This window comes from Globicephala melas, chromosome 4 (assembly GCF_963455315.2).
Source record: "Globicephala melas chromosome 4, mGloMel1.2, whole genome shotgun sequence".
NCBI lineage: Eukaryota > Metazoa > Chordata > Mammalia > Artiodactyla > Delphinidae > Globicephala > Globicephala melas.
In genome coordinates this window covers 115,434,868-115,456,000 of record NC_083317.1, presented here as the reverse complement: position 1 = coordinate 115,456,000, position 21,133 = coordinate 115,434,868, and the positions used below count along the sequence as shown (strand labels likewise).

The 21,133-nt window shown below is 43.2% G+C and overlaps 1 protein-coding gene across 1 annotated transcript in view; it reads right to left on the bottom strand.

Annotated features, from left to right (window-relative positions):
• MINDY4B (MINDY family member 4B) overlaps window positions 1-21,133 on the bottom strand; it is a 40,716-nt gene that overhangs the window by 7,907 nt on the left and 11,676 nt on the right. The window contains exons 6-10 of the mRNA XM_030873497.2: window positions 18,612-18,777; window positions 17,673-17,738; window positions 12,848-12,918; window positions 11,016-11,088; window positions 10,057-10,218 (exon numbers count right to left, since the gene is read on the bottom strand). Of these exons, the coding sequence (XP_030729357.2) occupies window positions 10,057-10,218; window positions 11,016-11,088; window positions 12,848-12,918; window positions 17,673-17,738; window positions 18,612-18,777 (538 nt within the window). The remainder of the gene's footprint in view (window positions 1-10,056; window positions 10,219-11,015; window positions 11,089-12,847; window positions 12,919-17,672; window positions 17,739-18,611; window positions 18,778-21,133) is intronic.

Here is a 21,133-nt window from a genome sequence, read left to right as displayed (position 1 = left end):
AAAAAGCTTTTGACAAAATTCAACACCGATTTATGATAAAAACTCTCCAGAAAGTGGGCATAGAGGGAACCTACCTCAACGTAATAAAGGCCATATACGACAAACCCACAGCAAACATCATTCTCAATGGTGAAAAACTGAAAACATTTCCTCTAAGATCAGGAACAAGACAAGGATGTCCACTCTAGCCATTATTATTCAGCATAGTTTTGGAAGTCCTAGCCATTGCAATCAGAGAAGAAAAAGAAATAAAAGGAATACACATTGGAAAAGAAGAAGTAAAACTGTCACCGTTTTCAGATGACATGATACTATACATAGAGAATCCTGAAGATGCCACCGGAAAACTACTAGAGCTAATCAATGAATTTGGTAAAGTTGCAGGATACAAAGTTAATGCACAGAAATCTCTTGCATTCCTATACACTAATGATGAAAAACCTGAAAGAGAAATTAAGGAAACACTACCATTTACCATTGCAACAAAAAGAATAAAATACCTAGGAATAAACCTACCTAAGGAGACAAAAGACCTGTATGCAGAAAACTATAAGACACTGATGAAAGAAATTAAAGATGATACAAACAGATGGAGAGATATACCATGTTCTTAGATTAGAAGAATCAATATTGTGAAAGTGACTATACTACCCAGAGCAATCTACAGAATCAGTGCAATCCCTATCAAGTTACCAATGGCATTTTTTACAGAAGTAGAACAAAAAATCTTAAAATTTGTTTGGAGACACCAAAGACCCCGAATCGGCAAAGCAGTCTTGAGGGAAAAAAAACCGAAGCTGGAGGAATCAGACTCCCTGACTTCACACTATACTACAAGTCTACAGTAATGAAGACAGTATGGTACTGGCACAAAAACAGAAATATAGATCAATGGAACAGGATAGAAAGCCCAGAGATAAACCCGCGCACCTATGATCAACTAATCTATGACAAAGGAAGCAAGGATACACAATGGAGAAAAGACAGTCTCTTCAATAAGTGGTGCTGGGAAAACTGGACAGCTACACGTAAAAGAATGAAATTAGAACACTCCCTAACACCATACACAAAAATAAACTCAAAATGGATTAGAGACCTAAATATAAGACCGGACACTATAAAACTCTTAGAGGAAAACATAGGAAGGACACTCTCTGACATAAATCACAGCAAGATCTTTTTTGATACACTTCCTATTGTAATGGAAATAAAAACAAAAATAAACAAATAGGACCTAATGAAACTTAAAAGCCTTTGCAAAGCAAAGGAAACTACAAACAAGACAAAAAGACAACCCTCAGAATGGGAGAAAATATTTGCAAAGGAATCAACGGACAAAGGATTAATCTCCAAAATTTACAAGTAGCTCATGCAGCTCAATATTAAAAAAACAAACAACCCAATCAAAAAATTGGCAGAAGACCTAAATAGACATTTCTCCAACGAAGACATACAGATGCCCAAGAGACACATGAAAAGCTGCTCAACATCACTGATTTTTAGAGAAATACACATCAAAACTACAATGCGGTATCACCTCACACCAGTTAGAATGGGCATCATCAGAAAATCTACAAGCAACAAATGCTCGAGAGGGTTTGGAGAAAAGGTAACCCTCTTGCACTGTTGGTGGAAATGTAAATTGATACAGCCACTATGGAGAAAAGTATGGAGGTTCCTTAAAAAACTAAAAATAGGGCTTCCCTGGTGGCGCAGTGGTTGAGAGTCCGCTTGCCAATGCAGGGGACACGGGTTCATGCCCCGGTCTGGGAAGATCCCACATGCAGCGGAGCGGCTGGACCCGTGAGCCATGGCCACTAAGTCTGTGCGTCCGGAGCCTGTGCTCCGCAACGGGAGAGGACACAACAGTGAGAGGCTCACGTACGGAAAACAAAAAAACAAACAAAAAACTAAAAATAGATTTACCATATGATCCAGCAATCCCACTACTGGGCATATACCCAGAGAAAACCATAATTCAAAAAGACACATGCACCCCAATGTTCATTGCAGCACTATTTACAATAGCCAGGTCATGGAAGCAGCCTAAATGCCCACCAAAAGACGAATGGTTAAAGAAGATGTGGTCCATATATACAATGGAATATTACTCAGCCATAGAAAGGAACGAAATTGGGTCATTTGTAGAGACATGGATGGATCTAGAGACTGTCATACAGAGTGAAGTAAGTCAGAAAGAGAAAAACAAATATCGTATATTAACGCATATATGTGGAACCTAGAAAAATGGTACAGATGAACCGGTTTGCAGGACAAAAATAGAGACACAGATGTAGAGAACAAACGTATGGACACCAAGCGGGGAAAGTGGCAGAGGGGTGGGGTGGTGGTGTGATGAATTGGGAGTTTGGGATTGACATGTATACACTGATGTGTATAAAATGGATGACTAATAAGAACCTGCTGTATAAAAAAATAAATAAAATTAAATTAAAAAAAAAAAGAATTTGTATTGCTTTGGGGTAGACACAGTTTATCAGCCAAGCTCCCCCAAAGGAGGATTCTAAATATGTTTTATTGGTGAGATTCCACCAATGCAGAATTGGTGCGTGTTGCCTCATGTTGCCATGGTAAGAAGGAAATTAAATTGTGATACAGTGGTGCTATAAATAAAATACCTTTCTCCTTAAATTCACTCATCGTGTAATAAGCCCAGTGTGTTCAGCCTTACATGCAGCAGTCAAGCCTTCCATAACATGTATCCTTTAATGTAAAGTTATGAAGATAGGAAGAAGGACGGGACAATTCTAAGCACCAGAGGGTGAGGATGGCGTCCACGTAATGCTTTCCTATGCTGCCGTCTAGAACAATGGCTCTTACAGTATGCCTTTGCACAGCGAGCTTGATGTTGAAGTCCCAAGGCCCTCAGCCGGTGATCTGAACCAGAGAAAGGTGTTGGAAGTGTTGTGCGTTTTTCGCTGATTCCTGGTGACAATTTGTGTGCATGAGTGCTCGTGGTTGGACTCTCATCTCTGCCACCTGGAACCTGAGTTGATGTAAATTCTCTCAGTGAGTTTGCAGGGATGTTGTCATGTTTGCGGGGCACTACCTCAGTGACTCAGTGGTAGAGAACAGTGGGTGGAGCTTCATCTGGTACTTTGAGGGTTGGCTATCTTCCTATCAGTCTCTTTAAAGGGAAAGTGTAAAAAGGGAAGAGGGTAGGACTCGGGTGGTGATGTGCTCTGCCAGGGCTGCCGGGGGAATAAATCCAGCAAGATATAAATGGCTTCAGTCCCTTCTAAAAACCAGAGTTGATTTTTCTTCTCTGTGGCAGGTGCGAAGGTAATGTAAACCTCCTAAGGCTTTCCAGATGGTGTTAGATTCCAACTGCTTTATGTTCTCACTTAGGTATTGGAACCTCACACTCAAACCTGCACCTTCAAATAGAAAAGTGACGGGAGGCTTCAAAATAGTGCCTCGTCCTGAGGGGAGCTGGCTGTGTGCTGCAGGAACCAGCCGTCTGCTGGGCTCTGGGGGCCTTGCCATGTCATCTAATGAGAGCTCCTTTTTCATTTTTTAATCTCACCCGCTGGGCTGTGACATTGGGACTGAAAGACGTGTGTTTTTGCAATCTCTGCAATTTTGTCACCGAGTAAGAAGAGATTCACTTCGGGAAGACAGATGCAGTGGTACAGGAGGGGTTTCACCTCGACAGCAGAATCTGTCAGGCAGCACGTTGGTTTTCTTTTGAACTCAGAAACCTTCTTATATTAGGTTTCTATTACCAGTGCCTACACAGAATCTTCTGATTTAGAGCATCCACCCCAGGCAGGAGTCCCTAAGTACCCATAAAATGCTTAAACCTAGATGCTTTTGGCATATTCACGTGTCCTGTGCAGAGTCACCATGCCTCAGAGCAGAAAGGGAGGGGAGTGATTGTGAGATCCTCAATCCAGTGATGCTTAAAGCATTGTCCTAGACCCACATCTGGTTCTTTTCTGAGCAAACTGTTGTTCTGCAAGAAGTTCTATGATAAAATGTTGTGAAATACTAGACATCTGTGTGCACGGCAGTCAGATGGGGCTTCTGGTTAGCATGTCTCTGAGTGCCACTGAGCTTGTCCTTCTAGCACGTAAGTGAGAGTTGTGGTCTGACAAACCACAGGTGAAGGGTAACAGGTGCTTGAAAGGGTGTGTGCTACCAGTACCTGCAGTTCATGATCAACTCAAACTCACCACTGCTTTAACCTAGAAGTCAGTGGATAAAGTTCTAGATGTTGAGCACGACCGTCATGCATTCTAAAACGGAGCCATGATCTTGCCACCATCTAACTGTTGTAGTTCAGCATCACTGGACCTGTGATTGATCTCATAGATTATGTAATACAGATCTACATCTCTATGTCCATACATTGATGTGATCGATTACGAAAGTACTTCTGATGATATAATGCCAGGGTGACATTTTGTATTTACCACTTTATCAGAAAACAAGCCAAGATGATCATGACAGGCAACGTGGCACAGTGGGCTGAAGGGGCCTTGGAATGTAGCTGGGTCTGGGGTCAGAACCCTGGCTCTGACACTTCCCTAGCTGGTGGCCTAGGGCAACTTCCTATACTTTTCTCAGTCTGGATTTTCTCATCTCTAAAATGAATGACCAAACAACAGCCAGTGTACTTGAACTAACACTGATTATACCTTTGAGTGGAAGTGAGGAGGAAATGAAAGAAGATATCATTACCAGTGGCTTAGAGAGAGCCTGGCACACAGTACGTGCTCTACACAAGTGGCCGTTGGCACTATAATGACTAAATGAGCTTTAAAAAATGCCATCTTCAGGGATGATGAGAAAATATAAAATTCTTATATCCATAAAATCATTCTATGTAAAAATTATTTTAATAATAATAGATGAGTTGTGGATTGCTCTTATCCTGGAATATAATGAGCTGCTATAGAAACTAAAAAAGCACCTTCAGATTAAATAAACCTTATATGTACACATGTGGCTGCCGAATAGTCATATATCTCAGCAGTTCAAGTAAGAATACTACCCACCAGCCTATATCTGCTCTTTAATACATTTGTTCTGAAACCAAACTTGAAGCGCACGTGAGAGACAACATAATAAACATCCTCCGGGTTTCAAGCCATTAGTGTACAATTTCAGGCAATTTTTACCGCGGGTAGGGTTCATAGGCGTCTCCCTGGGGAGAGAACACTGACTCTAAGAAGAAAGGACGAAAAGCCACATTAGTCACTTTTCGAAAAGATGGAAGCTTTGATTCCTACATGTGATTTCTATGTAGATTTAAAAGCTAACCTGGCCTGTCGCCATCCTTTGCCCTACTTCCAATCTGCGAGCGGGCCTTTGGACGGTGGTCCTGAGGTCGGGTACATTTTGCCCTCTTCCCAGCAGGAAAGCTCTTATTTATTTTTTTTACCTTAGGCCTCGGTCTCTTGATTGACTTTAAGGTCCCAACAAACATCCACTTTATTATTGGAAGATATTTTAGGCTCTGCAGGTATTTTTCTTTAGAGCATGATTTAATAGCACTATTGGTCAGAGCTGACTTGTATCAAAAGAAATGCATGGAAAATGGTAGCACTGGACGGCTGTGAATTCTTGACTCTCTGAGGCTCTCTCTCTCTCTCTCTCAATCTCTCTTTCTTGGAGCAAGGGCAGGGGTGGTGGTGGTGGGGTGCGTAGCCTTCGATATAGTTTCTTGTGTTCGAGCAGCTTAGTAGCTATTTAGCAAACACCTGTTTAATTGTAATTTAAGATAAGGTTTGAAACTTGCCCCGAAAGCCTTGCAAACGGTAAAAAGGAATAGAAAGCTGTCAACCTTTCTGATACTGATTGAAAGAAGATACTTTTTCTTGTAATTTCAGTTGAAATAGCTAGTTTTCCAATTCTGCACGCCATGGATTTAATCAGCTAAGTCTAACAAGATTTTTTTTTTTTTCTGTTTTTTAGAGCAGTGATTCAGGCAGGGCAATTTTGTCCCCCAGGGGACATTTGGCAATGTCTGAAGACATTTTTCGTTGTCACACTGGGCGGGGGGCATAGTGGGTAAAAGCCAGGATGCTGCTAAACATCCCATAATGCACAGGACAGCCCCCATCACAGAGAATTATCTAGTCCAAAATATCAGTAGTGCTGAGGTTAAGCAGCCCTGTTCCAGAACAGAGGTTTCTAACCTTGGGTGCACATTAGAATCACCTGAAGACTTAAAAAAAAATTCAATGCCCAGGTGCTCTCCAGCCCAGATAAACAGAGTCATTGGGTAGGACAAGGCTATACAATTTGTCGGGTCCAGTACAAAATGAAAAAGTGGGGGCCTTTGTTGAAAAAGTGTTAAGGATGTTAAGGCAGTGACAACAGAGCATCAAACCAAGTGCAGCACCTTGTAAGTGTGGGGCTGAGTGTGAGCACACAGGTCCTACACACGTGTAGTTGACACTGTTCTGGAGGGTGACCTGGGCATTGATAGTTTTAAAAGCTCTACAAGTGGACCAAAGACTGACAGACACTTCACCAAAGAAGACAGACAGATGGCAAATAAGTATATGCAAAGATGTTCCACATCATATACTATAATAGTATCAGGGCGATGCCAAAAATACCCCAATAATTGAGATACCACTACATACCTATTAGAATGGCCGAAATCTAGAACACTGACAATACCAAATGCTGACAAGAATGTAGGGCAACAGGACATCTCATCCATTGCTGGTAGGAATGTAAAATGGCATAGCCCCTTTGGAAGGCAACTTGGTAGTTTCTTACAAAACTAAACATACCATATGATCTAGCATTTGCCCTGCTTGGTATTTACCCAAAGGAGGTGAAAATTTACATCCACACAAAAAACCTGCACATGGATGTTTATAGCAGCTTTATTCGTAATTACCAAAACTTGGAAGCAGCCAAGATACCTTTTGTAAGTGAATGGATAAATAAACCATGGTTTATCAGTGGAATAATATCTGTTCAATGAAATGTTACTCACAATATTCCAATGGAATATTATTCAGTGCTATAAAGAAATGAGATATCAAACTGAAAATACATGGAGGAAATTTAAATGCATAGTATTAAGTGAAAGAAGCCAATCTAAAAAGGCTACATACTCTATGATTCCAGCTAGGTAACCTTCTGGAAAAGGCAAAACTATGAAGACAGTAAAAAGATCATTGGTGACTGGGGTTGGGGGGGACGGAGGGTTGCACAGCAGGGCACAGAGGATTTTTAGGGCGGTGAAACTACTCTGTATAATGCTATAATTGTGGATACGTGTCATTGTACCTTTGTCCAAACCCAGAGAATGTAAACACCAAGAGTGAACCCTAATGTAACCGATGGACTTTGGATGATAACGATATGTCAGTGTAGGTCCATCAGTTGTAACAAATCTACCACTCTGGTGATGGATACTGGTAATGTGGAGGCCATGCCTGTGTAGGGACAGGGGATACATGGAAATCTTTGTAAATACTTTCCACTTTGCCGTGAGCCTAAAGCTGCTTTAAAAGAATAAAGTCGCTTGAGAAAACAAAACTCTCCAGGTGATTTCAATGTGCAGCCAGTGTCAGGATCGCTGTTATTTAGTTTTTATTGCCTATCCTTCCTACAGCACTCAGTTTATGTCCGTGGTATTGGCCCATGTATAACTCCTCTTTGTATCGGACACAGAATCTCACGATCAATAGATGCTGAATGAACATGGCTGAATAAAACACTCTACTGTTATTCCTTATCATCTATTATGAAGCCTTATGTGTGGAGAGGTCATTCAGGCTTTCCACACAGGCTTCAGCATTCATGGTTTCGTTTGCTGTTCACATCAGTCATGTGGTTGCAGGGCAAGTGTTAGGACATTAGTCTGTGGATGAGGAAGCAGGCTCAGAGCAGGTAAGTGACTGGCCCAAGTCACACTCCTGTGAGTGGCAGGGCAAGGCCTCCAGCCAAGTCTCCTGGTTCCCAGGACAGGGCTGTTTCCCACGTGTTATGGGAACCTTCTCACTTTTATACCAGGTTTCTAAAGTATGGTGCACGTGCCCCTTGGTGGCAAGTGGCGTGGAAGTCAGGGCACAAGGGGTGAACTTTAAAACAAAACACGTTTCCTTATTTATTTAATATGTATTAGAAAAAAATAGCATATCAAGTCCATAGTTTGTATTACTGCTGCAGAAAATGTTAGATTCAAATTGTAAAAGTGAGTTGATTTAAAGGAAAATATTAAGCAAATAACAGCAGAGGTGGTGCAAAGATATAACAAAGCTTTTGAATTACCTACTTAAATGACAGAACTATGAGAAACACTTTAAATCTTTGTAGTTTAAAATGAGGATACAGTGAAATAATATTGTGAAAGAGCTTTGTAATAGTAGGCAAAGCACTAAAATTGTTGGGGTTTTTGCACCCTCACTCCTTGAAATTTGCCCCCAGTGTATCCTACCAGACTGAGTCTTGGCCTGTTACTGGGCTCTGATTGGTACAGAATGCTTTACCATGGACCTCAAGTGACCATGCATGGTTGAAAGAAAAGAAAAATACGTAAAATGAAATCTGTAAGTCCCCTATTTCTGGCTTAGTTTTCCTTGTCATTATATATATATATATATATCAAATTCTAAGATGAATTCCCAAATTGTCTGGAACAAACAATTAGGAACTTTATAATAATAATAAATCCATTCTCTCTAGGGCATATTCAAAGTACAGTCTTCACATTCATACAGTGAAAATCTTTGTATTCATTAAATGTGATGAAAGATATATATTCATTGGCATATAAGGACATTAGTGTTAAATGCAGGGTTCAGAGGAGTAGGATAGAACATATTTATACGAGAAAGAGAAGGAAGCATTTCTGAGAGGATTGACCCTGGGTGATGGGATTGGGTTCATTTCTTTTGCTTTTAGTTTATCTGTCACTTCTCATTTTTTCTTTTTCTTTTTTTAAATTGAAGTATAGTTGATTTACAATGTTATGTTAGTTTCTGGTGTCATTTTTCTATGATGGACTAGATTTCAAACTCGGAATACTAGGTAAACTTTTAAGACACACTTGTACACAAAATATACTAATTCTGCGAAAGTCAGACGCTACGTTCCCAGTGCTATCAGACGTGATTTGTATGTGTTGTGAGATGCTGATTTCATGATTAACGCATTGTAGCTGGAGCCAACAGTAGGAGGAAAGACAGATGAAGCTATGGATATAAAAGGACATTATAAAGTGTAAAGCCCTGTACGTTGAAAGGGATTTTGAGCTGGAACCAGGAGAGTGAAGGACGGGCTCTGAGTAATGGGGCCTCATTTGGTGCTGGTGGGCGGTGAGCCTGGGGGGGGTTGTCAACATCACATTGAATTCCATCCCAGCTAGCGTTAGGGCCGCTCCAAAGAAGTGTTGGCTTTTCATAGAATCTGCCTTGCCTTCCCTGGGTTTTGTAATGGCATTTTGGTGAAAATATCACAGAAGCATCTTTGATTTGTGGTTTGGGTGGGTACACCTGCTTCCTCACTCTCTCTCCTGGTTGTTTTTACAGAAGCACATCTTAACTTAATTCTCTGGCTGTGTTTTCAACAGCACAGTCTACTTTCTGGTTGTCAGAGGTTGTACATCCCCTGAGCTAGAAAGCTTTTTGAGAGGTGTTTCGTAAGTGGGATTCCCTTTTTTTTTCAGTTATTCTTTTTAAAGCTTTGAGCGATAGATAGAATATATGCATTCATGTTTGCATAATACACGGTTGGGAAGGTAACCATTCTCTGCTGACAGTATTGATTTCTGATGAGTGGGGAGGCCAGGAGACTTTATTTGTATATTTCAAGTATTGTTTAAAAATTATTTGCATATTACTCGTATTACCTATACTCTGTATACATAAAAATATATAAAGTAAAACAGGAAGCGAGTAGACTTGGATATTTCCATTTAGTCCCTGAAAAATCTCCACGTGTGTCTATATGTGCAAGTGGAAGGCATGCAGGGAAGTAGTAAAGGAAAAAGTAAGCTCCGATTTGAATTGCCTTGTCCAGATAGTGACACTCTGGTGGTGTGGTTGAGAACTGGAACACACTCACCTGTGAAAGTCTATCATCCTCTGAGGTGTCCTTATGCCACTGCAAATAGCCGACGTCACTGCGGGTCAGGACCCCACATAACGTTTCCTGAGACTTTCCTTTCTGATAGCCGTTAAAGACGTGTGGACTGGCTCTTCCAGTTAAAATCATGTTCAGAACTGCCTAGATGACACATTTTACAAATATTTACATTTCAGGTAGCGATGACACAAGGACTTAATTTCTTTTTTCTTTTAATCATCATAAAATGTATCATTTGTAGTGAAAAGAATGAAATCCCACAATATATAATTCTGGGAAAACGTATGTCATGAATGTTCGGTAGTGTTAAAACAGGAGTTTATTGATTTTTTTTTCTTGAGCCATGCCCCGTAACTCCCCATGGGACCTTCCTCCCTTCATATTTTTTTTAAACTTAGGTTTCCATAGTTGTGATTGAAGCTGCATGAAGCTAAGAAGTTTTCATAGTGCTTTTCTTTCAGTTATTAGGGACTCCTGGGCGGTCTTGTCAAGATATTTTCTAATGTTTCTAGAATCTCAGGGATGGCAGGCTCTCAGAGGTAAACTAGAAAGGACTGTAATGGAAAGTGGGAAGATAGAATCTGATAACAAACTCAGGGGAGCATCTTAGTTTTTCAAAGATAATTTGATCACTCTTCACTTAAGGAGAGAATATGCTTAGTTGAAAGGAAAAAAAAAAAAAGGCCTAGGGCTTCCTTGGTGGTGCAGTGGTTGAGAGTCCGCCTGCCATGTAGGGGCTGCAGGTTCGTGCCCTGGTCTGGGAAGATTCCACATGCCACGGAGCGGCTGAGCCCGTGAGCCATGACCGCTGAGCCTGCGCGTCCGGAGCCTGTACTCCGCAACGGGAGAGGCCACAACAGTGAGAGGCCCGCGTACTGCCAAAAAAAAAAAAGCCTAATTGAGATGCTACAATAAAAAGGCAAAGTCTTCCAACCCACCTGCCTGCACAGGAAACCTCCAGCATTTGGTCGTAGCAGATGAGTGGTGGAGACGTCCAGGTCCTTCTGAAGCCTGCAGAGTGGGAGAAGCCATCAGCACTCACGGCCGGTGATGCTCCAGGGACATGCAGCCTCTCCTCCCTCCGCCCCCCCAACGCAGAGCAGCAGTGACTTGGGCTTGCCTGGTCACTGTCCTTCCCATGTGCCTGGCACGTTTCCATCTGTCACTGGGAAAGCTTCTAGGACTGGGGCTGCAGAGGTGACGGGGCAAGCTCTGGATGCCGTTGGGGGAAGCCAGTGATAAGTGGTCAGGGAGGAGGACAAAGCGGCAGACCTCACATGTTAGAATCCCTGGGTGTGGGCTCCGTGTGGGTGCTGGGCTCTGTAGCAAAACTGTTTGCGCTGAGTGCCAAGGGACACTTGACTTAGGGCGGTGACACGTGACCCGTCCAGAGAGTGCTGGCCCAAGGCAGAGTTGACCAGACTGCTCAAGTGGAAACCACCAGCTGGGGAGTTAAGCCCATGTCTCGGCTGAAGCCTCTACTGTTTCACCAGGGCCAAGGGGTCAGGGTTCCACCCAGGACAGTATAATATCGAGGTGGAAAGTGGCTCGTGTTGTCACCCGGAGGGAGATGCTGAGCTGTAGGAGCTGTATGTGTTCTTGAACGAACCTGTTCACAGGACTGGAAGGTCAAGCACTTCTGTGAATAAGACCTAAAGACGTGGGTCAAACATCAGATGTAATTCAGGGCAGTGTTTCCTAAATGATGGCATGAAGTTAGGTGGTATAGATATGAGCATTAAAAAAATTTACAGTAATGTGTTTAATACATTTTTTCTTTAGCACAGCAACTACGTGATTTAGAGGATATTAATGTTTAAGAAGAGGATGATATCTAAATGTCTGTTGATTTTGAATTTTTTCATTTTTTTTTGGCCGTGCCACACAGCATGCAGGGTCTTAGTTCCCTGACCAGGGATTGAAACCGTGCCTCCCCTGCAGTGGAAGCACAGAGTCTTAACCACTGGACCACCAGGGAAGTCCCAAGTGTGTGTTGATTTAAGGACATTGTTAAGCAAATAATAATATAGATCATAAAAGTATGATATGCAAAAGACAAGTTTTCAGGAACTGCTTCAAGGCTTGAAATTCTTCCTTTCTGGGGGCCCTCTGTTTCTCTCTCTCTGACTCTCAAAAGCTTACCCTTTTCTCAGGGTCCAGAAGAAAGTCTGTTTCTTCCCAGAAGCCTTCCTTGGCCACCTTATCTGTTGGGGCCCCTCCCTCCTCTGGAATCCCTTAAGATTCATTGTCTCTGTACTTCATTTGGCACGTTAAGTACCACCTGGGACTGCTCAGTCTCTCTGTGTACCCCTGGTTTTTCCCAAATTGGAACCTGCAAGGAGGTCAGGGCCATATTCTCTTTTATTGGTATTTCCCACAGTGCCAAGAACAGGGCTTTGCATTTCATAGGGACAAAATAAATATTTGTGGATATATATTTTATCGTACATAGAAATCATAAAATATTTTCATTTATGAAAACTGTACAAATAAGCCTGAGTGGTATCTGCCAATATTTATAACCACAAGAAAAAGGAACCTACTACTGTGCTAGAAAAGTAGATTCAGACTTTTCTGATGACATCCACTCTCCCACGAATATGGCCAAACTGACTACAGAAAAAGATGAATCAACAGAAGAGTGTCCACTAGAAAAAAATTGCACTCATGTCTCCAATAAGGCATGAAAATATTTTCCAACACAAGAGAGCATTGTTTATGGGACCCCAGAGCTATAGGAAATACCTGTGCAAATATTTGTAGACTTTACCTTTCAAATGTCCTGGAGAAGATCAGACTGTAAAGAAACAAGATGACACCATGGCTTCCTTCTCCTTTGAACTATTTGAAAAACAAAGGAAAAACACGTTTGCATAAACACAGTACATCTCTGTGTATCTGTGGACATGAATTCAAGGATTTACACCTGAGAGATTTTTTTCTAGCTGCCGAAAGGACCATGGGAGCTCTCTCTGCTTCTCTAGGTCACCTCAACCCTCAGATGCATCCTCTTTCCTTGCTTCAGGCGTGCCAATGGCACCATCATTCTCTTGGTTTTCAACCCATCTTTCCTCCACTTCTATCATGTGATTCTCTTCGAATCATGGCTAAGACATAGTGTATACTTCCTCTCCATTTTCCAGCGTCTATCCTAGCTCAGTTCCTCAGAGCTGCTCTGGCTGGCCCTTATCCAGCCTCCCTCCATCAGTGCATCCTTCCTCATCATCCTGTTAAACTCAGGGGGAGCAGAGAAGCGTTCTAGAAATAGCTTTGGACTTATACAAACCTGAGTTCAAAACCAGTTCTACTATATTAACTCCAGCTTCTTTAAGTTTCAATCTCATCTGCAAATGTAGATAAAAAGACCCTTTTCCTAGGATTGTTGCAAAAGTTAAATGAAATAATGCACAGGACCTACCGTAGTTCTTAGAACATGCTAGAACCACAGCAAAATTACTGTCTGTCCCTCTCTAAGGCACTTCTCCCTGTCTCTTTTCCTGGCCAGGTTACTCTTCTGCTCCAAACTTTCCAAAGGTGCCCTGTGAGCTCCAGGATAAAAATCCATCCTCATTCAGGGCCTCTCACTGGTTGGCCTTATCTTAGCTTTGTGTCAATACTCTACCTGCAGAAAAGAAGCTCCTTGGCTGGCTTTCAAGGTGCCCAGGGTTAAAGCCTCTTCTTTAAAGGCATTATAGCAGGAAGCCTTCTGCTAAAATGCATGCACTTTTCCTTTTGTGGATTAATTTGTCCCCTTCACTATGTATGCCCTTGCAGGGGCTGGATCTTCAGGCAGGAGAAGAAATTTCAGTGCCCACAGAAGCCAGATGGGAACCCAAATGGGTGTACGCCAGGACGTGAGGGAAACGGGGAAAGGTGGGGCCCGAGGCAAGGGACAGCACTTGTGTGTCAGTTTCCTGTTGCTGCCTTAACAGACGACCACAGACGTGTTGGCTTAAAACCACAGGAATCCATCATCTCACAGTTCTGGAGATTAGACGTCCAGCCCTGGTGTCACTGGACTCCATTCAAACTACTGGTTGGCCTGTGCTCCTTCTGGAGGCTATGATGTCTCCTAGCCTTTTCCAGCTTCTAGAAGCTGTCCTTATTCCTTGGTTCATGACTCCACATCACATAGCCTCTTCTCCTCTGCTTCCCTCATCACATCCCTTTTTCTGAATCTCCTGCCGTCCTCTTTCTCTTATAAAACCCTTAGGATTCATTGGGTCCCTCAGAAAAATTCAGAATAATCTCCCGATCTGAGATCTTGAACTTAACCACATCTGCAGAGTCCTTTTTACCAGTTAGGTAACATCATTCAGTCTATCACAACTTGTCTAATGGGAGTCACTGCTCCCTTTATCAGCTGATTGAAGACATGCTAGAATACAGGCCTAGTGCTGTCAGAGTTTCTGATTTTGGGTGGGAGTGGGGAGGACCTAAACATTTAGTTTTTGTGTGTGGTTTTTTTTGCTGTTGGTTTTTTTTTTTTTTTTTTGCTGCTCTGTGCAGATTGAGGGGCGGCTTCACCTTAGTTCCCCGACCGAGGATTGAACCTGTGCCCTCAGCAGCGAAAGTGAGGAGTCCTAACCACTGGACCACCAGGGAATGCCTGAACATTTAGGTTTTTACGTGGAATTTTCTGATTATTTTTGAAGTTCACCAAGCCGAGTTTTTAAAAATACAACACCATATGAGCTAATGCTGCAGATCCTATGTAATAGATGTATTAGTTTCCTAGACCTACCCTACAAATGGCCAGAAATTTGAATGGCTTGAAACAGTAGGAATTTATTGTTTCACAGTTCTGAAAGCTAGAAGTCTGAAATCAAGGTGTCAGAGGCGGGCCATGCTCTCTCTGAAGGCCTTAGGGGAGGATCCTTCCTTGTATCTTCCTAGCTTCCGGTGGCTGCTGGCAGTCCTTGGAGTCCTTGGTTTGGGACAGTCTGCCTTCATTATCACATGGCATTCTCCCTGCATGTGTTGGTGTCTATGACCAAATTTCTGTCTCCTTATAAAGATACCAGTCATTGGATTAAGGCCCACTCTAATCCAGCATGACCTGATCTTAACATGATTACATCTGCAAAGAAACTCTTTCCAAATCAGAACACATTCACAGGTACTGGGGGTTAGGGCTTAAACATATCCCTTTTCTGGGGAGAGGGGAGATGCAATTCAACCCATAATAACAATAGGCCTGCTGCCCACATGTAACCCTCAGACCTCTAGCTTGTGATCTCTGCCTGAAGACAGGGCACAGAACTGCTTCATCTTGATAGTGAATGGTGTTTGGTAAAGGTCTGGATGGGGGCTGATCACACACGCAGCCCCGGTTAGGGAGTGCCCTTCAGAGGAGTATCTATGCATCCAGATGCCCCCGCACTCAGGAAATGGTGCCAACCCTTTCCCCGCGCGGCTATGGTAATGGTCAGCTTGGGTCCGCTTGACACCACTCTTGTGCAAAGCCCACCTGCACCATGCAGTCTGATTCTGCTTCCTTTCATTACTTATTCCAGCTCAACTCTTAGTCTTTTTTTAAATTTTATTTTTAAATTAATTTTTATTAATTAAACATTAGTTTAAAAATTAAGTAGAGTTGATTTACAATGTTGTGTTAGTTTCTGCTTTACAGCAAAGTGAATCAGTTATACATATACATATATACCCTCTTTTTAAGATTCTTTTCCCATATAGGTCATTACAGAGTATTGAGTTCTCTGTGCTGTACAGTAGGTCCCCATTATCAACTCTTTGTCCTTGAGGGGGAAAACCTATGTATAGCTCTAGCTCTAATCATCTTATTCTCAACTCTGGCTACACTTAAGAAGCCCTTGCAGTTGTGAAAGACTTTCTTATTGAATCAGACTCTCCCAGGTCTGAGTTGAAGAGATGGAAGACAGAGAGGAAAGGGTTTGCCTCTGTTTGCTGGCAGAGTCATTTCTTACATGGTTCCTCTCCGTGTAGCCCCATTAAACATCTCCCTCTACCACAAAAAGTCCCTAAGCAGGCTTCTAGCTTAACATTTCATGTCAGGTATTTAAAATCTATCATATACCTTCCATTAGTTTCATATTGCTGCTGTAACAAATTACCATACATTTAGTAGCTTAAATAATACAGGTTTATTATCTTAACAGTTCTAGAGGTTAGAAGACTGAAATGGGTCTTACTGGCCTAAAATCAAGATGTTAGCAGCCCTGCGTTCTTTCTGGAGGCTCTAGGGGAGAATCTGTTTCCTTGCCCTTTCCAGGTTCTAGCAGCCCTGCCCACGTTCCTTGGTTCATGGCCCCCACCTTTGACCTTCGATGCCAGCAACAGTGAGTGGTACTCTTTTCACATCACATCAGTCTTCCCCTGTCTTACGCCTTCCTCATCCACATTTAAAGTCCCTTGAGATTACACTGGGCCCACCCGGATAATCCAGGGTAATCTCCCTATTTTAGAGTCATCTGATTAACGAGCTTAATTCCTCTTTACCATGTAATGAAACATTCACAGGTTCTAGGGGGTAGGGTATGGACATCTTTCAGGGGACCATTCTTCTGCCTACCACATAGACCCAAGAGAGGGTGGGGGAGGACGGTCTGGGGTAACTAGTTTAAGCAAGACCATGTAGCTAGTGTGTGACTGAGAACTCATGCCCAAGTTTTCTGTCCCTATGACCTTTGAAAGGAATGGGGTTGTGAGTTTCATGAATCAAATTTTCCCTTTCCATACAAGCCACATTTATATGGCTTCATGGTTACTCTAATTTTCCTCTGCTACATTGTAAGGTTCTGATTCTTTAGAAAATCAACTTTCATTTCTTTATCCACAGAGGAAACTTAAAAAAGCACCTTCCTGGGGCTTCCCTGGTGGCGCAGTGGTTGAGAGTCCGCCTGCCGATGCAGAGGACCCGGGTTCGTGCCCTGGTCCGGGAAGATCCCACGTGCCGCGGAGCGGCTGGGCCCGTGAGCCATGGCCGCTGAGCCTGCGCGTCCGGAGCCTGTGCTCCGCAATGGGAGAGGCCACAACAGTGAGAGGCCCGCGTACCGCAAAAGGAAAAAAAAAAAAAAAAAAGCACCTTCCGTTTTCCACCATCCCTATCCCCTACTTTGTGTCCTTCCCACACACAGGAGGTGGGGGAGATTCATTGCAGGGGAGGGCATTGTGTGGAAGGTGCTGATAGAAGACGTGAAAGGGGGCCACCTTTTTCAGACTGGCAGTCATTTTTCTGAGCCAATGTGAATGGCCGTTTTGGCAATTTAGACTACCATTTTTGTGTTTTATCCCTTAGATGAGGCAAGGCTGCTCTAACATTTTCTCTTCCCATAAAAGCAATCTTATTGTATATGCCCTCTATAGTATTATTCTCTGCGTTTGATTAGCCAAGGAGAAAGAGGCATTTGTGAGTGGGCCTGTGTGTGATCTGGCCTCTTTCTAGATTGTGGGGAGGGAGAGACAGGTTTCTCTTTCCCTCATTCTGCCCTCTCTTAGTCCTCAAAATGACCTGCTTTTCTTAACAAGCATCATTAGAAATACACTTTATAAAAGGAAGAAGATTCCTGTACGATCAGTTCAACATAAAGGAATTATCTCAACCCTTAAATACTTACACACTGTACGTGATCATAGATGAATTTCTCCGTGGCTTCTTTCTCTAAAAGTTCAAACAGCTGGAGCTATAAATCAGAAATAGAAGATAAAAATGAAAAGGAAGATGAAAGTTATAGCTAGAAGATGTCAACTCACTGTTAGTACCTCAAGGGAGTTCTTTGTTTCATTGCAAAATCACATGGCTAGAAACTGACATATACACAAGGCCCTGTAAAACATACATGGTAAGATTGGGTGGCCACCGGCCTCACTTTTACATTCCTCAGTTTTAAACCAATATGGTGTCTTGAGCAGGAAAACTGTAAACAGATTTTTTCCCTAATAGGTAGAATTCAGCCACGTTTAGAAGAGTGGCTATGGAAATGGAGTTTATGATAATTTCAGGCATGGGATATTCTTTAAAAATTTTTTTTGTTGTTGAAGTATAGTTGATATACAATATTATATAAGTTACAGGTGTACAATATAGTGGTTCACAATTTTTAAAGGTAATACTTCATTTATAGTTATTATAAAACATTGGCTCTATTCCCTGTGTTGTACAACATGCTTGTAGCTTATTTTATATATAATAGTGTGCACCTCTTAATCCCCTCCCCCTGTGTTGCCCCTCCCCTTTCCCTCTCCCCACTGATAACTACTACTTTGTTCTCTATGTCTGTGAATCTGCTTCTTTCTGTTGGGTATGGAGTATTCTTGATCATGGTGAATTCTGGAAGGAGAAATTCACAGCAGGCATCTCTATTTTGGCTGCTTGGATTACTTATGCCCTTGATCCTGGCCTCTTTGGCAGGTACCTTTGGCCACATCAGATGCTTACATCGTGGAGGTCCACCCAGGAGCATCAGTTCCACCTCCAGTTCCATGGCGAGTCTAATACTCACCCAGGCTTCACCATCCGTTATCTGGTAGGACAGGACGGGCAGGAGTGCACTCACCCGTTCAGTGAAACCGTCCCCAGAGTAGTCAGGAGTCAGGGCGACGTAAGTGTCCTCGGTGACAAGGCAGATGGTGGCTTTCCTAGCTGCTCCTGCGGCCCACAGGATGCCTGCGAGCGCCGCGGCCAGCGCCTGCTTCTGCCCCTGCTTGCTCATCGCGCACAAACTTCAGCCCGGGGGGGGGGGAGGGTAGGAACGCATTGCAATGAGTGCCCCTTAGCTGAGGGCCTGGACCTCCACTTTCATGGACCCTCTGAGTACAGGATGGGTCAGTTTGGTTCCTTCATCAACCTACACTGTGAGAACATTGTGGAGGGCCTCAGCCTCTCTGCCCGCACTGAACGGGCATCCTCACCCCAGAGCATTAATCCTCTGGTTTCTCCACTGATCCCTCCCTGTGCATTACTGCCCCTGCTGAATCTCAACACTGTCTTCTCTCCTGAACTCCAGCCAGGCTCCATCCCAACTCTCTAACCTGATAACACAGGCCCTTCCCGAGTGCAACCCCAAACAATCCTTCCAGTTTTATCTCCCAGGTTTCCATTTTGCAAACCCTCTGCCCCAGATGGACTAGTTCCCTAGACATAGTTTCTGCATTCTACCTCCATGCTTTTTCTGATGTACTTGTCTGCCTTTAATATGCAAGTTCTGTCTGTTCTTCCTGACTGATCACGTCCTACGAATCATTTGAGGCCCACTTCCCCCTTACTAACTTATAGTTTACACTCATCTGGTACTCACTGGGCCCAGAATTGTTCTAAGCACCTAACACATATTACCTCATTTAATCCTTATGACAACCTGTGAGGTGGATGCTATCAATATTATTAGTCCCATTTTAGAGATGAGGAAAGTAAGACGGGGGTTGAGTACTCTGCCCCTGGTCATTCACCTTTAAAGCAGTAGAGCAGTGATTTGAATGCGGGCAGTGTGCCTCCTGACTTAACCATTAGATTGTTCTTAACCATTAGATTCCATCAAATAATCCCAGTGGGTGAGAATTCCCCGGAAATGGGAGCCAATCTTTACATCACAGACCTTTCCTATGCTCATTTTCTAAATGTTTAACATTGACAACTGTCTTCCTGGTGAAGAAACACATGACAGAGGTTAGTGAATGAACTCAGCCATGATTTATAGCAGCGGTCCCCAACCTTTCTGGCACCGGGGACTGGTTTCGTGGAAGACAATTTTTCCACGAACGGGTGGGGGGGTGGCTTGGGGATGATTCAAGCACATTACATTCATTGTGCACTTTATTTCTATTATTATTACATTGTAATATATAATGAAGTAATTATACAGCTCACCATAATGCTGACTGGAGGTGGAGCTCAGGCAGTAACGCGAGCAATGGGGAGCGGCTGTAAATACAGATGAAGCTTCGCTCGCTCGCCTGCCGCTCACCTCCTGCTGTGTGGCCCGGTTCCTAACAGGCCACGGACTGTTACCAGTCTGTGGCCCGGTGGTTGGGGACTCCTGATTTATAGAATCCATCTAGCTCTATGGTGATATCGAAATCAGTAGCAGGACCCTCACACTCCAAAACCCTTGTCCAAGGTAGAATGAGAGTCAAACAAAGTGCTGTGAGACTGCAGGGGCAGGAGGGAGAACTTGTGACTGGGAAGGTTCAGGAAGGCTTCATGGAGCAGGTCGATAATAGCAATTACTCATTAGCATTTATGTGATACCTGCCACGAGCCAGGTACTGTGCTAACTGCTTGCTATTCATGGAGCAAATGCTGTATGTGTTCCATCTAGGTCCCTTGGGATCCCTTTTACTCAGTTGGTGGACATGCCCACCCCCCGTTGCTTTGGGCACTGCTGCTAGGGCCTCATACTTTTCAACTTTCTCGGATGAACTGGAGCCACCTTCCCTGGAAGTGACTGGGAGTTGTGCCACCTGCCCATAGGAGGGTCCATAGCGGATGCCTGATGAGGGTGGGAGGTGTAAAGGCCCCGCCCCCTTATCTGCAGATGGAGCAGTTGCCCCCCAGAGCTCCCATGGCTCAGGCGGAGGCTAGACATCACTGGCAGCCACAGTCCTCCTCTGCTTCTCCTCCTTCCCTAGCCTGCTCCCCTGCTCTCTTAGGGGTTTCTCCTGAGGGCATGCATTCCCTTAATAAATCACCTGCATGAAGAATTCCCATCTCTGGCTCTGCTTCTAAGGAAGCTGGTAATTCACGTTCTTAGAATAGATGAGACGTTCAGTTCCTGTTCTGGGTGATAAGTTACCCTGCCTGAGGGTAGGTAGATGCCTTTTAATTATTTCTGTTTCCTCTAATATCATAGAGTTTGATAGGGGTTTATTAGCATCTAAGAACAAAATAATTTGAACTGATTTTTTAAATAGGCAACTACCAAACACTGTACTTTGTCAGCGTGATTAAAGAGGAGGACGAATCCTTCATTTATTAGGTTTGTCATCACCCCTTTTGTTCTCTCTCTGGAACTGTTAGTTTGGGACTTCCTATCAAATGTTGTCAGGTAAGCCTGTCTGGAGACCTGGTGCTTCGTCTCCT